Source organism: Heteronotia binoei, chromosome 11, assembly GCF_032191835.1.
Source record: "Heteronotia binoei isolate CCM8104 ecotype False Entrance Well chromosome 11, APGP_CSIRO_Hbin_v1, whole genome shotgun sequence".
NCBI lineage: Eukaryota > Metazoa > Chordata > Lepidosauria > Squamata > Gekkonidae > Heteronotia > Heteronotia binoei.
In genome coordinates, this window is record NC_083233.1 from 72,472,808 (window position 1) to 72,495,587 (window position 22,780).

General features: G+C 46.3%; 1 protein-coding gene across 1 annotated transcript in view; it reads right to left on the bottom strand.

Annotated features, from left to right (window-relative positions):
• Window positions 1–1,170: 1,170 nt before the first annotated feature.
• Window positions 1,171–22,780, bottom strand: part of GLT1D1 (glycosyltransferase 1 domain containing 1) — a 116,379-nt gene continuing 94,769 nt past the window's right edge. The window contains exons 11-12 of the mRNA XM_060249463.1: window positions 13,882–13,980; window positions 1,171–1,352 (exon numbers count right to left, since the gene is read on the bottom strand). Of these exons, the coding sequence (XP_060105446.1) occupies window positions 1,206–1,352; window positions 13,882–13,980 (246 nt within the window). The 3' untranslated portion in view covers window positions 1,171–1,205. The remainder of the gene's footprint in view (window positions 1,353–13,881; window positions 13,981–22,780) is intronic.

Consider the following 22,780-nt stretch of genomic DNA (forward strand, 5'->3'; position numbering starts at 1 on the left):
AGAAAGCTGGCAGTGAGAATCAAGTCAACTTCTATTTGCCTAGCACCAACCTGGGTACCGTTTCTTTGTCTCATTCAAGCCAGATGGCACATTGGGGCCTAACTGAATAGGCAGGTATGTTAAAACCAACTTGCCAAACTTTGATAACGGAAAGAACTAAGGAGAGGATCTCAGACTCTCCTCTGGCTTCTGAACGACATTCATTCAGAAGGCCACAAACATCTTTGATCCCAGACAACTGTGCAATAACTATAAGCAGGGGTGGAATTCTAGCAGGAGCTCCTTTGCATAGCAGGCCACACATCCCTGATGTAGCCAATCCCCCAGGAGCTTACAGCGCTCTTTTTTTGTAAGCTCTTGAAGGATTGGCTACATCAGGGGTGTGTGGCCTAATATGCAAAGGAACTCCTGCTAGAATTCCACCCCTGAATATCAATGGACACGGACGTGTGTGTGATTGTGAGCCCATGAGTATCACTAGCAACTCAGATTTCCCTCTGTAACCAATCGTTCCTGGCTAAAGCTTAGTGCAGGGGCTCCCAACCCCCGGGCCAGAGGCCGATACTGGGCCATGGCCTGTTTGAAATGGGCCATGCAGCCTCACCGCCCCCCCCCCCGCGGTGCCGCCCCCCCCCCCCCCGTTTTCATAATTTTAAGGCCAGGGAAGGGGCCGTGAAGCACCTCCCAGGCCACCCTCCCCCCTGCCACTCAGCTGATCAACCAGGAAAAACGCCGCAGCAGCAGCGAGGGATGCTGCCCTTCCCTCTTTCCCAAGTGGGAAGGAGGCAAGGTCAGCATCGCTTGCTGCTTCTGCGGCGGTTTTCTTGGCCGATCAGCTGATCAGCCAGGGGGGTCAGCCTGGGAGGAGCTTCACTGCCCCTTCCCCAGCCTTAAAATGGTGAAAACGGGGGGGGGGCAGTGAGGCACCGCAGAGGGGGGAAAGAGGAAGGAGAAAATGGGGCAAGGAAAATGGGGGGAAGCTGAATTGGGTGCCGCCACCCTGCCAGCCCTGGGGCCACGGTAGGCGGGCCGGCCCTGTGGCCAAAAAGGTTGGGGACCACGGGCTTAGCGTTATTTCAGCTTCACAGGGTGGGAAATACATCAGATGGATGATGCAGAAAGGAAAAAAACCCTGACAAGGCAAAGAACCCAGCTTCTGGTCAGATCCATCATCCACACCAGGCCCATCCTGGATTCAAAGCAATTCACTGAAGTTTCAGTACGAGGTTTTGATAGGCTTCCCTTTCCTGATCCCACGAATGGTGCTGGGTGATGTACTCCTTCGCCCGGGCCACAAGCTCTCTCTTCAGAGACGGATCGTCGATCAGACTTTGGGACAACTGAATGAATTCCTGAAAAGATAAAAGTGACTTTTTAAAAAAAAAGAAAAAAAAAGAAAATGCTGTTTGTTTGTTTAAAACATTTACCTCCTGTCTCCTCTGGTATCTTCTCAAGGCAGCTCACAAAATAAAGAAATGAAAACAGTGGGTTGGATCGAGGCAGTTTGCTGTAGTGGTTAAGTGTGTGGACTCTATCTGGGAGAACGGGTGCTTTCTGTAGCAGGAACTTGTTTGCATATTAGACCACACACCCCTGATGTAGCCAATAAGAACATAAGAGAAGCCATGTTGGATCAGGCCAATGGCTCATCCAGTTCAACACTCTGTCACACAAGAACGTAAGAGAAGCCATGTTGGATCAGGCCAAAGGCCCATCCAGTCCAACACTCTGTGTCACATAAGAACGTAAGAGAAGCCATGTTGGATCAGGCCAAAGGCCCATCCAGTCCAACACTCTGTGTCACACAAGAACATAAGAGAAGCCATGTTGGATCAGGCCAATGGCCCATCCTGTCCAACCCTCTGTGTCACATAAGAACATAAGAGAAGCCATGTTGGATCAGGCCAATGGCTCATCCAGTCCAACACTCTGTGTCACATAAGAACATAAGAGAAGCCATGTTGGATCAGGCCAATGGCCCATCCTGTCCAACCCTCTGTGTCACATAAGAACATAAGAGAAGCCATGTTGGATCAGGCCAATGGCCCATCCAGTCCAACACTCTGTGTCACATAAGAACATAAGAGAAGCCATGTTGGATCAGGCCAATGGCCCATCCAGTCCAACACTCTGTGTCACATAAGAACATAAGAGAAGCCATGTTGGATCAGGCCAATGGCCCATCCAGTCCAACACTCTGTGTCACATAAGAACATAAGAGAAGCCATGTTGGATCAGGCCAATGGCCCATCCTGTCCAACCCTCTGTGTCACATAAGAACATAAGAGAAGCCATGTTGGATCAGGCCAATGGCCCATCCAGTCCAACACTCTGTGTCACATAAGAACATAAGAGAAGCCATGTTGGATCAGGCCAATGGCTCATCCAATTCAACACTCTGCGTCACATAAGAACATAAGAGAAGCCCTGTTGGATCAGGCCAGTGGCCCCTCCAGTCCAACACTCTGCATCACATAAGAACATAAGAGAAGCCATGTTGGATCAGGCCAGTGGCCCCTCCAGTCCAACACTCTGCATCACATAAGAACATAAGAGAAGCCATGTTGGATCAGGCCAATGGCTCATCCAGTTCAACACTCTGTGTCACATAAGAACATCAGAGAAGCCCTGTTGGATCAGGCCAGTGGCCCCTCCAGTCCAACACTCTGCATCACATAAGAACATAAGAGAAGCCATGTTGGATCAGGCCAATGGCTCATCCAGTTCAACACTCTGTGTCACATAAGAACATAAGAGAAGCCATATTGGATTAGGCCAAAGGCCAATGGCCCATCCAGTCCAACACTCTGTGTCACATAAGAACATAAGAGAAGCCATATTGGATTAGGCCAATGGCCCATCCAGTCCAACACTCTGTGTCACATAAGAACATAAGAGAAGCCATATTGGATTAGGCCAATGGCCCATCCAGTCCAACACTCTGTGTCACATAAGAACATAAGAGAAGCCATGTTGGATCAGGCCAATGGCTCATTCAGTCCAACACTCTGTGTCACACAGTGGCCGAAATATATACACACACACACGCTGTGGCTAATAGCCACTGATGGACCTTCGCTCCATATTTTTATCCAATCCCCTCTTGAAGCTGGCTATGCTTGTAGCCGCCACCACCTCCTGCGGCAGTGAATTCCACATGTTAATCTGGGTGAAGAAGTACTTCCTTTTCTCCATTTTAACCTGACTGCTCAGCAATTTCATTGAATGCCAAACAAATTAGTTCGACAGCCCTGCTCTAAAGTTTTGGGGCTCTTCGGACTATGCGTTCAAATATGGAATAGAAACAGAAGGGGAAGACTGAAAAACAAGGATGAAAAATAAAGCAAAATGTCAGGGAGGAAAGGGGAGGGGGGGGAGAGAAGGAAAGCAAAGTGAAAAAGGAGTATCCATCTTCATATTTTCAATTCGTCCTTAAGATTTATTCGCCTTCAGGGAACATTCATACTTGGCCTGTCAGTTTTCTTTCCTTCTTGTTCCATCATTTCCCCACCTTCCTGTTCTCTGACATTTCTCTACCCTTCCTTGCCGTCTTTCTCTCTCGATCATTTCCCCCTCCTTTCCCACCCCCCATAGTTTGGTTCAAAAGTCTGCTTGCAGATTGGGGATGATGGGGCAGTGTTATGATGCTGTCTGCTCAGATGACGAGGCAGAAAAGTTTAGAATAAAGCCAGCACGAACGGTGCTTTCCAAAACAGAGTTACACCCAGGGCTGGAATTCTAGCAGAGCTCCTTTACATATTAGGCCACACCTCCCTGATGTAGCCAATCCTCCAAGAGCTTACAAAAAAGAGCCTTGCAAGCTCTTGGGGGATTGGCTACATCAGGGGTGTGTGGCGTAATATGCAAAGGAGCTCCTGCTAGAATTCCACCCCTGGTTACACCCATCTGAGCTCATTGACTTCAGCGAACTTTGAAACTTTGCTTAAGCACGCGTATGGAAGTCCACCAAAAAATGACAAGTGTATTCGTTTCTCGATGTCGCTGGGCAAGACATTTCCCTGCTGCTGCTCCAGATTATTGGCAGGATTGGGAAGGTGCGCATCATGCTGACACAGGAGTGTGAAGTCTATTATTTAGTAGTTTCCCAACCTGTGGGTCAGGACCCCAAAGTGGGTTGCAAGGCCTCTGGACATGGGAAATTGCTGAGCAGTCGGGTTAGAACGGATAAAAGGAAGTCCTTCTTCACCCAAAGGGTGATTGACACATGGAATTCACTGCCACAGAAGGGGGTGGCAGCTACAAGCATCAACAGCTTCAAGAGGAGGTTGGATAAACATATGGAGCAGAGGTCCATCAGTGGCTATTAGCCACAGCATAGTGTTGGAACTCTGTCTGGGGCAGTGATGCTCTGTATTCTTGGTTCTTTGGGGGGGGGGCAACAGTGCGAGGGTTTCTAGTGTCCTGACCCCGCTGGTGGACCTCCTGATGGCACTTGGGGGTTTTTTGGCCACTGTGTGACACAGAGTGTTGGACTGGATGGGCCACTGGCCTGATCCAACATGGCTTCTCTTATGTTCTTATGGTTGTGGACCAGCCCTCCCTGATGGTTGCTACTGCCCTTTCTTTACCCAAAGAAGATTGTGTAACCCTCCTGTCTTATCTGCATTTTCTAGTTTCATTAATCTATCATTTGGGCTTGTAATCCAGTCTGCCATCCACACTCGGCGCGTTGCTTGGCAGTACGGCTCATTCGAGACTGCTAGGCCTCCTCTTTTTTGGTCAGGAGAGCCAGTTTGGTGTAGTGGTTAAGTGAGTGGACTCTTATCTGGGAGAACCGGGTTTGATTCCCCACTCCTCCACTTGCACCTGCTGAAATGGCCTTGGGTCAGCCATAGCTCTCGCAGGAGTTGTCCTTGAAAGGGCAGCTTTCTGGGAGAGCCCTCTCAGCCCCACCCACCTCACAGGATGTCTGTCTCCTGAGAGCCAATTTGGTGTAGTGGTTAAGTGTGCAGATTCTTATCTGGGAGAACCGGGTTTGATCCCCCACTCCTCCACTTGCACTGGCTGGAATGCCTTGGATCAGCCATAGCTCTGGCAGAGGTTGTCCTTGAAAGGGCAGCTGCTGTGTGAGCCCTCTCCAGCCCCACCCACCTCACAGGGTGTCTGTTGTGGGGGAGGAAGGGAAAGGAGATTGTGAACCGCTCTGAGACTCTTCGGAGTGGAGGGCGGGATATAAATCCAATTTCTTCTTCTTCCCTGCCAAGAAAATTTTAATTTTGACCATCTCTCTGTATCTTTTTGTACCATGTCATAATTATATTTTAATAATGTTCATGAACAACAAGATGCCAGATAGGTGTTGGAAATGTAAAAAGCACGAAGGTTCTTTCTACCATATGTGGTGGACTTGTGAGAGGGCTAAAATGTTTTGGCAAATGATTCAGCAAGAGATTTCTAAGATTTTGGATATAAATTCAATAAAGTGGCAGAGACTTTTCTGCTGGGATTACAAATGGAAAAATTTCCAAAAGAAGACAGAACTTTAATATGGTACTTGCTCTCAGCTGCTAGGACATTGTACGCGCAGCTGTGGAAGCAAGAAAAAATACCAGAGAAATGGGATTGGATTACAAAAGTTATGTCATGGAGTGAAATGGACAAATTAACAAGAAAATTAAGAGACTATGATTTGGAACTTTTTAAGTTGGAGTGGAAGAAATTCAGAAGATACGTAGAAAAAGAGTGGAAAATAAAAGGACATTGGACAATGTTTGATAATGATTAAAGTTTTTAAAATAAGAATATAACTTTTGGATTTTTCTTAACAGTTAAGGGTACCTTTAATATTTGTTTCCTTTAAGTAAATAACACTGGCGGGGGTCAAGTAACGGGGGGAGGGGTGGGGGAAAAGTAAGATATGGGGTAGAAAGTTTTTTCTTTTACTTTAAGTTTTTATAAGTTGTAGATACAGTTTTGCTACCATATGTTACTAATAAAAATTGTTTATTTCGTATAATTATATTTTAATAATGTTTCACTCTGCCCAGTCATATCTATGCCCTTGCCCTTCCCACAGCTCTCTTCTGTATTTTGGAAACCCAAGATTGGACCCTGGCAACAGAAGCTTCCATGTCATACGTTAATAGGTATTTCTGTCTTCCCTGCAAATTCATGTTGGTCAAGTAAAACATGGCCTGATGGTTACTAGCAGGCCTCATTTTGGGCAGGAACTCACAGAAGTGGAGCTCTGGAACCTCTAAATTTTCTTTCTCTAAACCTGTATCTTTCTTACCACCATCACCACCACCATTCCAAATACCTGCTTCTGGGCTCCATTGTTCAACCCCCCCCCCCCCTAAGGATTTTGCTGAACTCTTAAGACCTGACAAACTTTCTAATGTTTTTTCCACACACAAAAAAAGGGAAAATAATTCAAACGGAGAAGAAGATGATGATGATATTGGATTTATATCCCACCCTCCACTCTGAATCTCAGAGTGACTCACAATCTCTTTTATCTTCCTACCCCACAACAGACACCCTGTGAGGTGGGTGGAGCTAAGAGGACTCTCACAAAAGCTGCCCTTTTCGAGGACAACCTCTGCCAGAGCTGCGGCTGACCCAAGGCCATTCCAGCAGCTGCAAGTGGAGAAGTGGGGAATCAAACCCGGTTCTCCCAGATAAGAGTCCGCGCACTTAACCACTACACCAAACTGGCTCTGCAGACAGCTGGAAATCTTCCTCATGCCACTGTGGCCGCATAGGAGAAAGTAATTTTAAAAAGTATGATGGGAGTAAGGTGCTATGATGACAATTATAATTCAAGAAGCATTTTAAGGTAAACGTAGTACACCTTCCGGTGATGTCAGGAGTGTGTGGCAAAAGCAAATGAGTTCTGCTAATGAGCTCTGGCACCTCTTTTTCTACAAAATGACCCCTGGTTACTAGAGTGATTTTTTTAGAATCTGGGGGGGAGGTGTTAGAGGGTATAATGCAGAAGGAGAGGGTGGCCAAAGGTTATTTATTTATTTTATCAAATTTATATCCCGCCCTTCCCTAACGGGCTCAGGGCAGCTTGTGGGCTGATTGGTATCATCTGGAATCGGAAGTTTATTTTTGGTACTATGTTCCTTTTAATTGCAGAAATTCTTCCCCACCAAGAAAAATTTAAGTTTGATCATCTCTCCATATATTTTTGTATGCTTTTTTCCCCAGGCCACGTCATAATTATATTTTAATAATGTTTCACTCTGCCCAGTCATATTTGTGCCCCTACCCTTCCCTCGGCTCTCTTCGGTATTCTGGAAACCCAAGACTGGAGCCTGGGAACCGAAATGTAACCTCCGCACACTTGTGTCAATGGTGGCGAAAAAACTCTCCTCCTTGACTTTCCGCACACTCCTTTTTGCATGTATACCACTTTCTCAAAAATTCTCCACCATATCCTCATTAACTAGCAGTTTTAATGAGGGTTTTGAACAGGAGGAGGCGGGCAAATTAATCCTGTTGATTCCATAAATTAGATTTCAGTCTCCACCACAACTACGGCAATACTAATTTTTTGTTTTCAAACAACCGAGCCCAGATTAAATAAAATTGCAAAGCGGGAAATGCATTTTCTTCTTAATTTTTTTTTTTTTTTTTTTGCAGTTTGCCTTATGATTAATGCATGCTATTAAGCAGAGTCATGGGAAGGTGGATTCTCTATTTTCATTAGTCTCTGGCAGACCTTTCCCAGTCTCCCCTAGCCCTGTACTCTTTAATTGATCGCGCCTAACATTCCCCCTCCCCTCCCTCAGAGGGTCTCCTGTAGTCCTCACAAATGAACCCTCTGATGACAAATGCAATTGGGTTTTTAGGATTAGAAACTTTTTTAAAAAATAAAAAAGGTCTGGTTCGTCTGTGGGGGTCATAGAGATAGGACAGTTCCTAGAGTAGACAGGCATAGGGTCTTAGGCAAACGGGCCTTGATTCTGAAACTTTGCCTAGCAACAGGGCTCTTTTTTTCTAGCAGGAGCTCCTTTGCATATTAGGCCACGCCCCCTGACGTAGCCAATCCTCCAAGAGCTGACAGGGCTCTTAGTACAGGGCCTACTCTAAGCTCCAGGAGGATTGGCTACAACAGGGGTGTGTGGCCTAATATGCAAAGGAGCTCCTGCTAGAAAGAGTCCTGCCTAGTAATAATGGCCCAGACTATCCCGATCTTCTCAGATCTCAGAAGCTAAGCAGGGTTGGCCCTGGTTAGCATTTGGATGGGAGACTTCCAAGGAATACCTGGGGCATAATGTGGAAGCAGGCAACGGCAAACCACCTCCGAACGCCTCTTGCCTTGAAAACCTGATGGGGTTGCCTTAAGTCAGCTGTGAATTGATGGTCCACCCCAACTTCATACTGAGCAGGTTTGAAATGGTTTGTTGGCCTGCTAGTTTTAGGACGAAGGAAATAAAGGGCTCTTCCACAAGCTAATATTCTGGATGTGCAGCGATGTAATATCAAATAAACCATTAGAGGGAGCAAAATTTGTGTGAAAAAGGGAAAAAAACCACCCAAAGTAATAGGGGCACACAAGTGACAAAAAATGAGAATGCTGAAGTGCTCATACTCTTTTGCCTCATTTCTAAAGATGGGCGACTTTTGCCTCATTTCTAGAGATGGGCGACTGGTACTCCAATCTGAAATGGCTCTCTATTTACGAGCATCGCCTGTGAGGGCACACAATTATTTTTATTTCCAAATGCTTATAATTTGCTGTAAACTGCTGTGGCAAAATGGCTACCTCACTCTGGTACCACCTGTTTTGCCAGACAGTGGATACAGGTCGGGTCTTTCCATAGACCCCTCCCTACCAGCTGGCTGTTCCTTCTCTGGGCTGTCAGAACTTCTTCTTTCAACTGCACCTTTGTGAAGACAGAATCAGGACTGTCTGAAGCCTACGTTGAAGGCTGAGCTTAGGAACTGATTCCTTCTTGGCCTTATTTTTTGTCACGTGAGTAACCGGCGTGAGAGGTTAAAAAGATGATTAAACTAACGTTTCTTTAAGAAGAAACAATTCATTATTGGGGTGGGGGTGGCAGTTTATCCAAGTTTAGGCCCCTAATATAATGCGACTCAAATAATGCGACTCTGCCCCAGCGACTCAGTAATCTAAATTAACTATAATAGATCTCAACCATCTAACAAGTTCCTTTACCTTTTTGATTTGTATGATCTTTTAGCAGTAAAACACTCTTTCCTTTCAAGCTCCTCTGGATTAAATCGCTCTCACCTCTCCAGTTAAATTCCCATCAATTGTCTTTGAAGCCTTTTCCAAATAATAAAACACTGGGTTGCATTTACAACAAACAGAGCTTGGCATTCATCCTCAACATGCCTATGAAAACCTGCAACACGGGCCTAAAACTGGCAAAATGATATTAGAACCATAGAGTTGGAAAGGGCCATACAGGCCATCTAGCCCAGCCCCCTGCTCGATTCAGCATCAGCCTAGAGCAGGGGCGGCCAACGGTAGCTCTCCAGAAGTTTTTTTGCCTACAACTCCCATCAGCCCCAGCCACTGGCCATGCTGGCTGGGGCTGATGGGAGTTGTAGGCAAAAAACATCTGGAGAGCTACCACTGGCCACCCCTGGGCTGTCGAACTAATTTGGTATGAGGGCCAGATCTGAAATAAATGAAATCTTGTCGGGCCAGGCCGTGTCGGACAGGGCCATGTGTATACCTATTTAAGATTAGGTAGCAGAGAAATAAACTTTTTAAAGGACACAGGCAAACACGACTAAACTAACTGGAGAGCCAGTTTGGTGTAGTGGTTAAGTGTGCGGACTCTTATCTGGGAGAACCGGGTTTGATTCCCCACTCCTCCACTTGCAACTGCTGAAATGGCCTTGGGTCAGCCATAGCTCTGGCAGAGGTTGTCCTTGAAAGGGCAGCTGCTGGGAGAGCCCTCTCCAGCCCCACCCACCTCACAGGGTGTCTGTTGTGGGGGAGGAAGGTAAAGGAGATTGTGAGCTGCTCTGAGACTCTTCGGAGTGGAGGGCGGGATATAAATCCAATATCTTCTTCTAAAGATTTTTTTTTTTAAAAAAATAACTTAAAACATGCTTAAATCATTAGCACTTCTTGGTCTAAAAGGTGCTTTCTTTGTATTTCTCCCATTGAGTCCGAGGAACTGGGCAAAGGAAGCTCTGGCTCTTCCCCCCGCCCTCCCCAGGGGACCAGGAGGGGGAGGAGGCTCAACCGATGGAGAAAAATCAAGGTTTTGCTCTGTAGCTCCTGTGCGATTGAGCATCCCTTGCAAAGCAAGCTGTGATGCAGAAGGAAGCAAGAGAGACTGAGAAGGAAGCAGACAAGAGCCAGTTGCTCGGGGGCCTGATTCAGCCCCCGGGCTGCATGTTCAACACCTCTGGCCTGGAGCATCCCTGACTAGTGTTTCTCCAGCTGCTGCCTAAAGACTGCCAGAAAGGGGGAGCTCATCACCTCCCCTAGAGAGCTGATTCCCCTGCCAAAATACTCTCATTGTAAAAATCCTGTCCCACTTGCCTATTTTGTGCACTGTGCATGTGCACCGTTCATGCTTGCACTTCTCTGACGGTGGAGAAGGGGCGAGTCGCCTAGGTCTCATAGCCACTGCGCTGCAAACTGCTGCAGAGATAACAGCTATTTCCCGCACTGGTTTGAGCCTGTTCTGAAGCAGTTGTTTTCTCTGCTTCCCCATGCCACGCATGCACCTTGTGAGAGTTCCCCCACTTTCCCCTGATCTCTCTCAAGCCTGCTTTTTTCAGACATTCTGGGAAAGATCGTACCAAACCCTGGATGACTGCCCTGCGAGCAAAAAACTTCAACTTTTCCCGGTTCTGCCCACGTTGGAAGCCTCTTTCCCTACAGCAGCCATTTCCTTTCACCACTACCAGGTGGGGATTTTAAGAAAAAAAATCTGGCAACTCAATATCATAATTATTTATTTAATGTATTGGATTTCTATCCTGGTCTCCATGTTTCCAGGGTCATAAGAACATAAGAGAAGCCATGTTGGATCAGGCCAATGGCCCATCCAGTCCAACACTCTGTGTCACACAGTGGCCAGTATATGTGTGCGTGTATATATATACACACATATACACCACACACATATATGCACACATGCACACACACACACACATATATATACTGTGGCTAATAGCCACTGATGGACTTTGGCTCCATATTTTTATTCAATCCCCTCTTAAAGCTGGCTATGCTTGTGGCCACCACCACCTCCTGTGGCAGTGAATTCTATGTGTTATTCACCCTTTGGGTGAAGAAGTACTTCCTTTTATCCGTTTTAACCCGACCGCTCAGCAATTTCATTGAATGCCCATTGAATGCCCATGTATTGCGAGAAACGGAGAAAAGGACTTCTTTCTCTACTTTCTCCATCCCATGCATAATCTTGTAAACCTCTATCATGTCACCCCGCAGTCGACGTTTCTCTAAGCTGAAGAGCCCCAAGCGTTTTAACCTTTCTTCATAGGTCAAAGCAGGTAATAAATATTCATATTGTTATAATGTTGTAATAATATGTGTAATAAATTTTCATAATTCCCCAGCTTTAAAAAAAAAAAGTCTAGCCCCTTTTTGTTGTCGAGATAAAAGGAGAAAAGCATCTCTCTACAATGAAATAAGCTAGAAAGTTGAAACATGACCAGAAGTGATTTGATTGGAAAAATCAACTGACCATGGTAAAGCTAACATCCTATCTGCATAAGAGACCAGAATTTGAATTTCAAGAATGGAATGGAATTTTTTTTTGCATATGTTGATCAAAATTAGGCTGCAAAGCTTTTTAAAAAGGAATAAAACGATATAGTCCCAAAAGATTGAGACAGAATTGAGTAGCATATGTTCAAAATATTTATGCTTACAATGACCTAATGTTAGAAATGTCAGGAATGCTAGGAACATAAATGTTTTTGTACGGAGGCCAGACCAAAATCAAAAGTATGTAATGTAAGATCTGTTTAGCAATCTTAAAGATAGAAAAATGTTACTTTAGTAGTATCGTTTGACACCTTTAGCTAGTATTGTTTGACATATTGATGGCTTCTTTCACCTTTTGATATTTAGGCTCTTGGCAGCCAAAATAGGAATATGTATAAATGTGACATTTCTCTTATTCTACCTTTTTCTATGTTTGTTTATATAAAATTTAAAAAAATGAAAATTTTAAAAAATACAATGAAATAAGCTAGAGACTTTAAAAAAAACAAACCCTGGGAATTCAGGGAACCTGTTACTCATATTGTTATAATTTGATACCAGTAAAACAATATACTAAGTGTCATTTTAAAAAAAAAACCTCTTGATGGTATATGAAGGGCTGGCCACTGCAGGGAGACCGGGGCGTGACAATGGGGACAGCTACAGTGCAGGCCCTTAGCTACAGAGGGGGCCACCCCTCTTCCAACTGTATGACCCCTCCATTGGAGGGCCCCCAGTTTGTCCCCTTTGCTCACCACCACTCTACATAAGAACATAAGAGGAGCCATGTTGGATCAGGCCAATGGCCTATCCAGCCCAACACTCTGTGTCACATAAGAACATAAGAGAAGCCATGTTGGATCAGGCCAATGGCCCATCCAGTCCAACACTCTGTGTCCCATAGGAACATAAGAGAAGCCATGTTGGATCAGGCCAATGACCCATCCAGTCCAACACTCTGTGTCCCATAACATAAGAGAAGCCATGTTGGACCAGGCCAATGGCCCATCCAGTCCAACACTCTGTGTCACATAAGAGCATAAGAGAAGCCATGTTGGATCAGGCCAATAACCCATCCAGTCCAACATTAGCCACAGTGTGTGTGTGTGTGTGTGTATATATATATATATATAAATTTTTTGCCACTGTGTGACACAGAGTGTTGGACTAGATGGGCCATTGGCCTGATCTAACATGGCTTCTCTTATGTTCTTAACATTCTGTGTCACATAAGAACATAAGAGAAGCCATGTTGGACCAGGCCAATGGCCCATCCAGTCCAACACTCTGTGTCACACAGTGGCCCAAAAAACCCCCAAGTGCCATCATGAGGTTCACAAGTGGGGCTAGAAGCCCTTCCACTTTGCCCCCCACCCCCAAGCACCAAGAATAATAATATGCTGTGGCTAATAGCCACTGATGGACCTCTGCTCCATATTTTTATCCAATCCCCTCTTGAAGCTGGCTATGCTTGTAGCCGCTGCCACCTCCTCCTGTGGCAGTGAATTCCACATTAATCACACTTTGAGTGAAGAAGTACCTCCTTTTATCCGTTCTAACCCGACTGCTCAGCAATTTCATCGAATGCCCACGAGTTCTTGTATTGCGAGAAAGGGAGAAAAGTGCTTCTTTCTCTACTTTCTCCATCCCATGCATAATCTTGTAAACCTCTATCCTGTCACCCCGCAGTCGACGTTTCTCCAAGCTAAAGAGCCCCAAGCGTTTTAACCTTTCTTCATAGGGAAAGGGTTCTAAACCCCTGAACAAGTAGTAGCACTGCTGCTGGTCTTTTCGCTTTTTTCTCTCCCCTTCCCCTAACCCAGAGTGCAGAGCAAAGGGGGGGGGGAGAGACAAGAGGTCTCTTGCTCTCAGAGAGGGGCACATAAGAAAGAGGGAGGGGAGCGGGGCAGCTGTGACTGCCCAAGGGAAGGGGGGTTTGCTTGTGAAACTCAAGCCAGCTTACAGTGCCGAGAGCCCAGGGCCGCCAAACTAGGTGGCCCCTCAGTCCCCCCCTCCCCAAACAACAAACCCTGCTGTGGGCCCCAGCAAGCAAGAAATCCTGGCAACGGCCCTGCTGCCGTGTGCCAGCCAGCTGTGCCGTGTCAGACCAAAACCACTGAAATCAATGAACCGTAGTACTTTGACGCTGGTTGGACTATGATGCCACCCGTATCCTACTTTGTTACCTGAGGGCTTGAATATAACAATCCTGTAGCTTTATGTGTGATTATTGCAGCATTCCCGGGGATATTTCTCGCCAGTACTGGAACTTTTAGATCCATTGCCTGAAAAAAAAAATTATACAGAAAGGGGGCGGGGGGAGGGAAGCATACAGAGGAAGGGAAAAGAAGTGTTAATTGGGACTTTGCAACACAGCGGACAGCTATTAACAAAGGTAGAGCCGGAATTTCCAGGACTTTGTTCAAAATGCAAAAACATTTTGAATTTTTTCTAAAAACCCCTCCCCTCGCATATTTCATTCATAAAATAATTATGAGAGCGACAATGAAAAAAACATACAAAATCTGACACCCAGAGTATTGCAGTGCTGTGGACTAGACAAATATACACTCGCAGGTTTTGCATATATGCTCATAGTTAAGATTATTCGTTTAATGTACGACTACTTATTTATATTTGTACCCTGCTTTTGTTCTACGGAAGCTTCATTTCAGAATATCGGGATGTCCCTTTTTCTTCAAAAGGTATGTACGCATCTACCCTTCTTTTTGTGCTAATTTTTCTTGTGTATTGTCACTGTGAGATTTTCTAGAAATGATAAAAGGAAGTCCTTCTTCACCCAAAGGGTGATTAACACGTGGAATTCACTGCCAGAGGAGGTGGTGGCAGCTACAAGCATAGACAGCTTCAAAAGGGGATTGGATAAGCATATGGAGCAGAGGTCCATCAGTGGCTGTTAGCCACAGTGTATTGTTGTAACTCTCTGTCTGGGGCAGTGATGCTCTGTATTCTTGGTGCTGGGGGGGGGGGGCACAATGGGAGGGCTTCTAGCCTCACTGGTGGACCTCCTGATGGCACTTGTTTTTTTTGGCCGCTGTGTGACACAGAGTGTTGGACTGGATGGGCCATTGCCCTGATCCAACATGGCTTCTCTGATGTTCTTATGTGACACAGAGTGCTGGACAGGATGGGCCATTGGCCTGATCCAACATGGCTTCTCTTATGTTCTTATGTGACAGAGTGTTGGACTGGATGGGCCATTGGCCTGATCCAACATGGCTACTCTTACATTCTTATTGTTTCTGTGAAATTTTTCATCTGCACACCTCCATTGTGCTATTCCCAGTTTGCTCGCTCCTCTGACACCATTTTCATGCCATTGATAATTGAAATATAATAAAAATTGTGTACATTTAACATGTGGGGGGAGAACATTAATGGGAAATAGAATGAATTCTGGGCAGGGACCCCTGGTGGTGTAGTGGTTAAGAATGTCGGGCTAGTATCTGGGAGACCCAGGATGTCGGACTAGGATCTGGGAGGCACAGGTTCAAATCCTCCCTTGTGCCACGGAAGCTTTGGGCCAGTGACCCACTCTCAGCCACACCTACTTCACTGGGTTGTTGTGAAGATAAAAAGGGAGAAGAGAATAATGAAAGCCGTTTTGTGTGCCCACTGGGGAGAAAGGCAGGGTACACATGAAACAAATAAGACATATGGTTTATTTATTATTTTCTATTTATAACCTGCCCTTCCCCTCAATGGGGGCATCTGAATCAAAATGGTGGGGGTCGTAAATATTGCTACCATCTCTCCCATTTCTCCACACACACAACAACCCTGTGAGGCAGAGTGAGGAAGTGGTCCAAGGACCTGCGCAAGGAGCTGATTTTACAACACTGAGGAAGTGAAAGAATGAGACAATCCAGAGATTAATGAAGTAAGAAGATCTGGGGATCTCTTGGGGTGGGGAGTGTAACAACATATACAAGAAGCAAAGCAGCTGCCACTGCCTCAATACCTCCTCCCCCAACCTTCTGTGATTTTTCGCATAAACAAGTCACAAATGATTTCCTCGCTGCATGTCTAAAGAAGTGAGCTTGGACTCATGGAAGGACATCTTGAACTGAACAGTTTCAGTCTTTAAGGTGTCACAGGACTTTGGTTTTATCGTTCTACGATGGAGTACCATGGCTATGCCCCATAGCAATTATCTCCTCAGCTACTCCCTTAGCCCACTGTTTCCCATTTGCAGGGTCGGGACCTGGTATCGGGCCACGGAAGCCTCACTACCGGATCACAAGAAAAGCCAAAGCTAGCCCCACCCCCAGCAAAGCATAACTCCTGCTCTGCTGCCTTACTTCCACCATCTCTCTGTTGTGCAGAGAAAAACTAGCCTTGAAGACTGGCGCAGGCTGGAAAGCCTGAGATTGATTTGGCTTCCTTCCTTCCCCTGTCTCTGTGTTGTGCAGAGAAAAGCTAGCCTTGAAGACTGACACAGGCTGCAAAGCCTGAGCTCTGTTTGGCTTCCTTCCTTCCCCCATCTCTGTATTGTGCAGAGAGGAGCTGGGCTGCCTCTCCCTCCTTCTCCCTATCTCCCTGTGTTTGAGAGAAAAGCTGGAGTCCACTAGCACTTTAGATCCATGAAGTGTTCTTCAAGGTATGAGCTTTCATGTGCCTTGCAGTATGTTCTTTTGGGGAGATTTCCTGGGAGGTCTGGGTGGCAAAGAAGGGGTGTGTGTTTTTTTCAGCTGGGAGGGGCAGGGAGTGGGCATTCCAGTAGCTGTTTTTTTACCAAACGACCCCTGGGCAGAATTATTGCTGGCTGGGGTAATCTGATGGTAAGGCTTTTTTCCCCTTTGTCCCCCCTTCTTTCTTTTTCCGTCTGCAAGGGATGCTCTGTCTGTATTCTTAGTGCTGGGGGTGGGGGGAAGCAACAGTGGGAGGGCTTCTAGTGCCCTGGCTTCACTGGTGGACATTCTGGTGCTCTTTGGGCATTGTATAAGAGAATTTTAATAATAATAATAATTTTAATGTATATCCCACCCTCCCCGCCGAAGCAGGCTCAGGGCGGCTCACATTTTGGACTGGATGGTTCACTGGTCTGATCCAACATGGCTTCTCTTATGTTCTTTCTTTCCATGTCTTTCTTTTCCTTTCCTTCCATTTCATCCTTTCCCTTTCTTTCTTTCCTTCCATTTTTACTGGATGAAACTTTTCTGTTCATCATACTGTTGTTGAAGACATAGGAGCTTTGTCAATGAAAAAATGGCATCCCCAGTTGTAGCCAGCTGGCCTTTCTATGAGATTTCTGTGTGAGTGAGTGAGAGTTAGAGGTGTGGGGCAGAAAGAGATTATTGGAAATTACTGTTGTATATCTCAACAGCCCTGGAAGTGATGGCACTATGAACTTGGCACCATTTTACTGGTCCTGCTTTTAACAGCTGTCTGACACCAAAATTAAACTTCTCCTGTAGATATTAAAAAGGATGACAGAAGTTCACTGGCTAAATATCTGCACAACAGGTTGCTTTTAAAGGCATAGGAAACACAGCCAGTAAAAAGCTGCAAGCCTCTCATAAATACCCTGTTCAGGATAACTTAAGAAAAGCTTGTATGAACTTTATATAACTTGAACTTAATTCATTAATTGCAGTACAATTCTCTGCTACCTTTCACAGCAATTTCCCAGTGTTTCAGTCAAGGGAAAGTATGAAAAATAGCTGTCAAAATATTTTCTTGAAACCAAGCAAGCTTGGCTGTAGCTGGAGGAAGGTTTCCAGTGGTAGCAGCTGAAGGAAGGGCCTACTAAATGTGTCGGCATATTTTGAGGTACAGCAGCTGCCAGGGCCCAGTGTGGGTGGTACACAGCACTGGCATTCCTGATGGCAATGGCAACAGCACTTCCAACTGCATACACTGGCCGGTTCTGTTGAGGAAGGGGTGTGTAGGTGGTGCAGGCAATTGAACATGGGCATTAGGAGTGCTTGCAAGCTGGAGAAGAACACACAAACAGATAGGTGCATGCAAGTGTGAGGGTGGAAAGAGAGGACCCTGAGAATGTATGAAAATTGCAGACCGCCCACTTTCCACTCCCATTTTGGCTCAGTTTCAGAGAGATTTTTCTGAAAACGAAGTTACTTCAGAAGAAGAGGCAGGTTTGGGGGAGTGCCCTGGAAGTGACATCACAGGAAAAGGTGGAGTTTTGGTTTTGGTGGAGTGTTGGTTCAGTGCGCCCTGGAAGTGACATCACTTGGCCCTTGACCTGGAAGTGACACCAAAGGAAATGACATAATTCCTGTCTCCTGGTTCCACCCCCAAATTTTAGTGGGCCACAAAGGAGAAGTGTAAAAATAACCGGGTCACGGGAAGGAATAGTTTGGGAAACCTTGTCTTAGCCTCATGGAGCTGTGATGTTATGGCTTTTAGTCACCTATGGACTTTCATGGCTGAACTGGGATTTGAACTCGGCTCCCAAAACTTTGGCCCTGTGCTCCAACTGCTACACCCCGCCGATATTCTATTGAGTTCTGTTCTGTGGAAGTTTTAAAGGAAAAGCAGGGTAGACGTTTTTTAATTAAAAAAAATAAATGTGCGCCAAGGTGGCTAAGCTTTTTAGTATCTTCCCTTGCGGGGGAAAAAAATGGGCATTAGGTACATCTCCATCATCCCGGGGGAAGCCTGGAAATCTGCTTGCATACTTGTCAAGAGGAACGCCAGCCTGAAATTTTAATTACTGTCGCCGGCTTCGGAAAAACCTGAAACAACGCCGCCTTTGGAGTGCTTAATGGCTCATCTTGTACAATTATCCCAGTGTCAGACAACAGAGAGAAATCCACTCGCCAGGTTGTTCAATCCATACTGATTCACTGGCACTTAGGAGAGAATGCACTTTTAATTAAAGTCATTATGGTTTCCAGTGGGGGGGGAATGAGCTCCCCGCGGCGCAGGAGGCTTGGAAGCAAAGCACGAAAGGGGGGGGGGCAGAGGAACCGCTAAGGTTCTTGGGGCTTGTGGGCGCATACATAGGGCTAGTGGTTGCGCTGCTGAATCAATTCCTCACTTACATGCATCGTTCAGAAAAGTGTCCATCAGCTATAAACCTGCTCCGCCCCCCAATACAGGTGTTATCTGACTGTGCGGACTCTTATCTGGGAGAACCGGGTTTGATTCCCCACTCCTCCACTTGCAGCTGCTGGAATGGCCTTGGGTCAGCCATAGCTCTGGCAGAGGTTGTCCTTGAAAGGGCAGCTGCTGTGAGAGGCCTCTCAGCCCCACCCACCTCACAGGGTGTCTGTTGTGAGGGAGGAAGGTAAAGGAGATTGTGAGCCACTCTGAGACTCTGAGATTTGGAGTGGAGGGCGGGGTATAAATCCAATGTCTTCTTCTTTCTTAATGCAAGCGGGGGAGAGGCCCTGGCTCAGTGACAGAACATCTGCTCAGCATGCAGAAGGTCCCAGGTTCAGTCCCCAGTATCTCCAGTTAATAGGATCATGCAGTACACGTGTGGACTTATGAAACTATCCGATACTGAATCAGACCACTGGTTCACCAAGCTCAGTATTGTCTACTCAGACTGGCAGCAGCTCTCCAGGGTCTCAGGCTGAGGTCTTTCCTACTGCCTGGTCCTTTTAACTTGGAGACTCCACAGACTGAATCTGGGGCCTGCTGCATGGCAAACAGATGCTCCACCACTGACCCATGGCCCTTCCCCAGGTAGGTGGGATCAGATCCTGGAAAGCTGCTGCTGGTGAGATTAAAGAACACCAACCTTGATGGACCAAAAGTCTGATTCAGCATGAGCCAGCTTCATGTATTCGGCTACAATAGGGGTGGCCTAACTGCGGTTGAGCAGCCACATGTGGCTCTTTCACACATACTGTGTGGCTCTCGAAGTCCCTACTGCCCCACTAGCTGGCTTGGAGAAGGCTTTTCTCTCTTTAAATCACTTCACCCAGCCAGCTAGCAGCAGCTTGGAGAATGCATTTAAAGTTGCTTTCTTTCTACCTCTACCTCCCCTCATCTATTTGACTCTTTCTTTCTTTCTTTCTTTCTTTCTTTCTTTCTTTCTTTCTTTCTTTCTTTCTTTCTTTCTTTCCTTCCTTCCTTCCTTCCTTCCTTCGTCTGTAAGTCTGTCTTTTCCCTTATTTACTTTCCTTTCCACTCACCCCTCTCTCTTTCTATCAGTCAGTCCTTTCTCTTTCTTTCTTTCTTTCTTTCTTTCTTTCTTTCTTTCTTTCTTTCTTTCTTTCTTTCTTTCTTTCTTTCTTTCTTTCTTTCTTTCTTTCTTTCTTTCTTTCTTTCTTTCTTTCTTTCTTTCTTTCTTTCTTTCTTTCTCTCTCTCTCTCTCCCTCCCTTCCTTCCTTCCTTATTTTTCTCTCCTCCCTCCCTCCCTTGACATTCATGTTTTGCAGCTGTCAAACATCTGACATTTATTCTATGTTAAGCAAGTCTGGCGACCTCTGGACTACAACGTTTCCAGTTTCAGGCACTATGTTAAAAGAGGCATTCTGCTTTTGCAAAGGAATGCTTCTACAAAGAGGAACGTCTGCTGTGGAATAGACATGTGTCATCTTCAAACATCCCCTCTTCTTTCGTCTTGCCCACTGCACACGCAGAAAGCTCCTGGCAAGGAAACGCTATTCTACCAACACAGCGATCGCGCAGCTACCTGATGGCCGTTCAAGGTAGAAGGCGGATGGTGAACAGATTGGACCTCTGACTTGCGGCTGACGGCAGCTGTCGAACGCATCACGCTTGCCTACTGAACACAACTTCCTACCAAGTTTGATGCATCCCCTAATCCCAATTAAGGCAGGCTTAACTGACTGAAATGAAATCACCCAGGGTTTTTTGTTTTTTTTTTAAACCAACCTGATTATTTCTTACCTGCTTTTTACACTATGGGATCTCTACTGTTCAAGAGGCGTTTGTTTATATGGCACTTTTCTCCCTGATGGGGTATCAAAGCGGCTAACAATACAAGGCAGGGAGATAATTGAAACAAATAGGAAAAGAGGGGTCTTAGAATCAGAATCATAGAGTTGGAAGGGACCTCCAGGGTCATCTAGTCCAACCCCCTGCACAACGCAGGAAACCCACAAACCCCTCCCCCCAAATTCACAGGATCTTCATTGCTGTCAGATGGCCCTCTAGCCTCTGTTTAAAAACCTCCAAGGAAGGAGAGCCCACCACCTCCCGAGGAAGCCTGTTCCACTGAGGAACTGCTCTAAACTCACAAACCCTTCCCCCGAAATTCACAGGTTCTTCATTACTGTCAGATGGCCCTCTAGCTTCTGTTTAAAAACCTCCAAGGAAGGAGAGCCCACCACCTCCGGAGGAAGCCTGTTCCACTGAGGAACTGCTCTAAACTCACAAACCCCTCCCCCTAAATTCACAGGATCTTCATTGCTGTCAGATGGCCCTCTAGCCTCTGTTTAAAAACCTCCAAGGAAGGAGAGCCCACCACCTCCCGAGGTAGCCTGTTCCACTGAAGAACCGCTCTAACGGTCAGGAAGTTCTTCCTAATGTTGAGCCGGAAACTCTTTTGATTTAACTTCAACCCATTGGTTCTGGTCCTACCTTCTGTGGCCACAGAAAACAATTCCACACCATCCTGTATAGGACAGCCCTTCAAGTACTTGAAGATGGTGATCATATCACCTCTCAGCCACCTCCAGACTAAACATGCCCAGCTCCTTCAACCTTTCCTCATAGGACCTGGATAAGCATATGGAGCAGAGGGGACAAACTGGGGGCCCTAGATGATCAGGTCTTCTGTCCAGGGCTGGCCCTGCCACTAGGCAAACTAGGCAACTGCCTAGGGCACCGGCCTTCTGGGGACACCAACTTGGGTGCCCCGCATGTGACTCTGTGACATCAGTGTAGGATGAATGTGTGCCAGAAGTTAGCCTTGCCTAGGGTGCCAGACAGTCTAGGGCCAGCTCTGCTCCTATCTTGCCCACCTAGCTCTAGGTTACAACCTCAGGCTAAGAGCCAAAAGGCAAGAATCCATCTGGTATCCAAGATTCTCATGCTTTTGGGCATCCCCAGGTCTTAAATTCCTGGTTGCACAAGGGAGAACAAAGTCAACCAGATAACGCTCAGTTGCTGCTGACTACCAGGATCTTTCCAACTCTTCCCCTTAGTTGGAATATGCTTGTTTCTCCCTTTTCTGAATCTTTACCAATTTACAGTCAACATCCCCCCTCTCTCCCTCTAGCTGCTGACACGCCAGAGAAGCATAGCCTCCAGGAATCACACATTCCAAGACAAGAGTTCCCCTCTGATGCTTGATTGGGAGGGTTGTGGCTCAGTGGAAGGGTCTCTGTTTTGTGTGCAGAAGGTCCCAGGTTCAATCCCCGCCATCTCCAGTTTAAAAGGGCGAGGCAGCGGGTGATGTGAAAGACCTTGGCCTCTATCCCCCGTTGTTGGCCCTCAAGACGAATTGGTTGGCCATTGTGTGAGACAGGATGCTGGACTAGATGAACCACTGCTCTGATCCAGCAAGACACTTCTGATGTTCTTATGAAGGCCTTGGCCCCTAAGCCATTGCTGGCCACCCAGAAGAACAGTTTGGCTACTCTGTGAGAAAGGATGCTGGATGAGATGAACCATTGGTCTGATCCAGCAAGGCTCTCCTGATGTTCTTATGAAGGCCTCAGCCTCTATGCCCTGGTGTTGGTTGTCCAGAGGAACTGGTCGGCCACTGCGTGAGACAACACGCAGGGGATAATGGACCACTGATCTGATACAGTTGGGGTTGTAGAATGTAGATTCAGATTTGCTGCAGAACATGCACAGAGTGCCAGATAGATTTGCGCTAATCCTGATTATAGAGCTCATTTGTACTAACCTACCTTAACTGTTACATTTAAACTATTACATTCAAAGCATTACATTTGCAGAACCTGCCTTCAAGTATATGAAATAGCACCATTTCCTATGGATTATAGGCCTAGTGGTCTTGGGAACAAAGAACAATGACTTCTATTAGAGCAGGGGTGGCCAACAGTAGCTCTCCAGATGTTTTTTCCCTACAACTCCCATCAGCCCCAGCCATTGGCCATGCTGTCTGGGGCTGATGGGAGTTGTAGGCAAAAAAAACATCTGGAGAGCTACTGT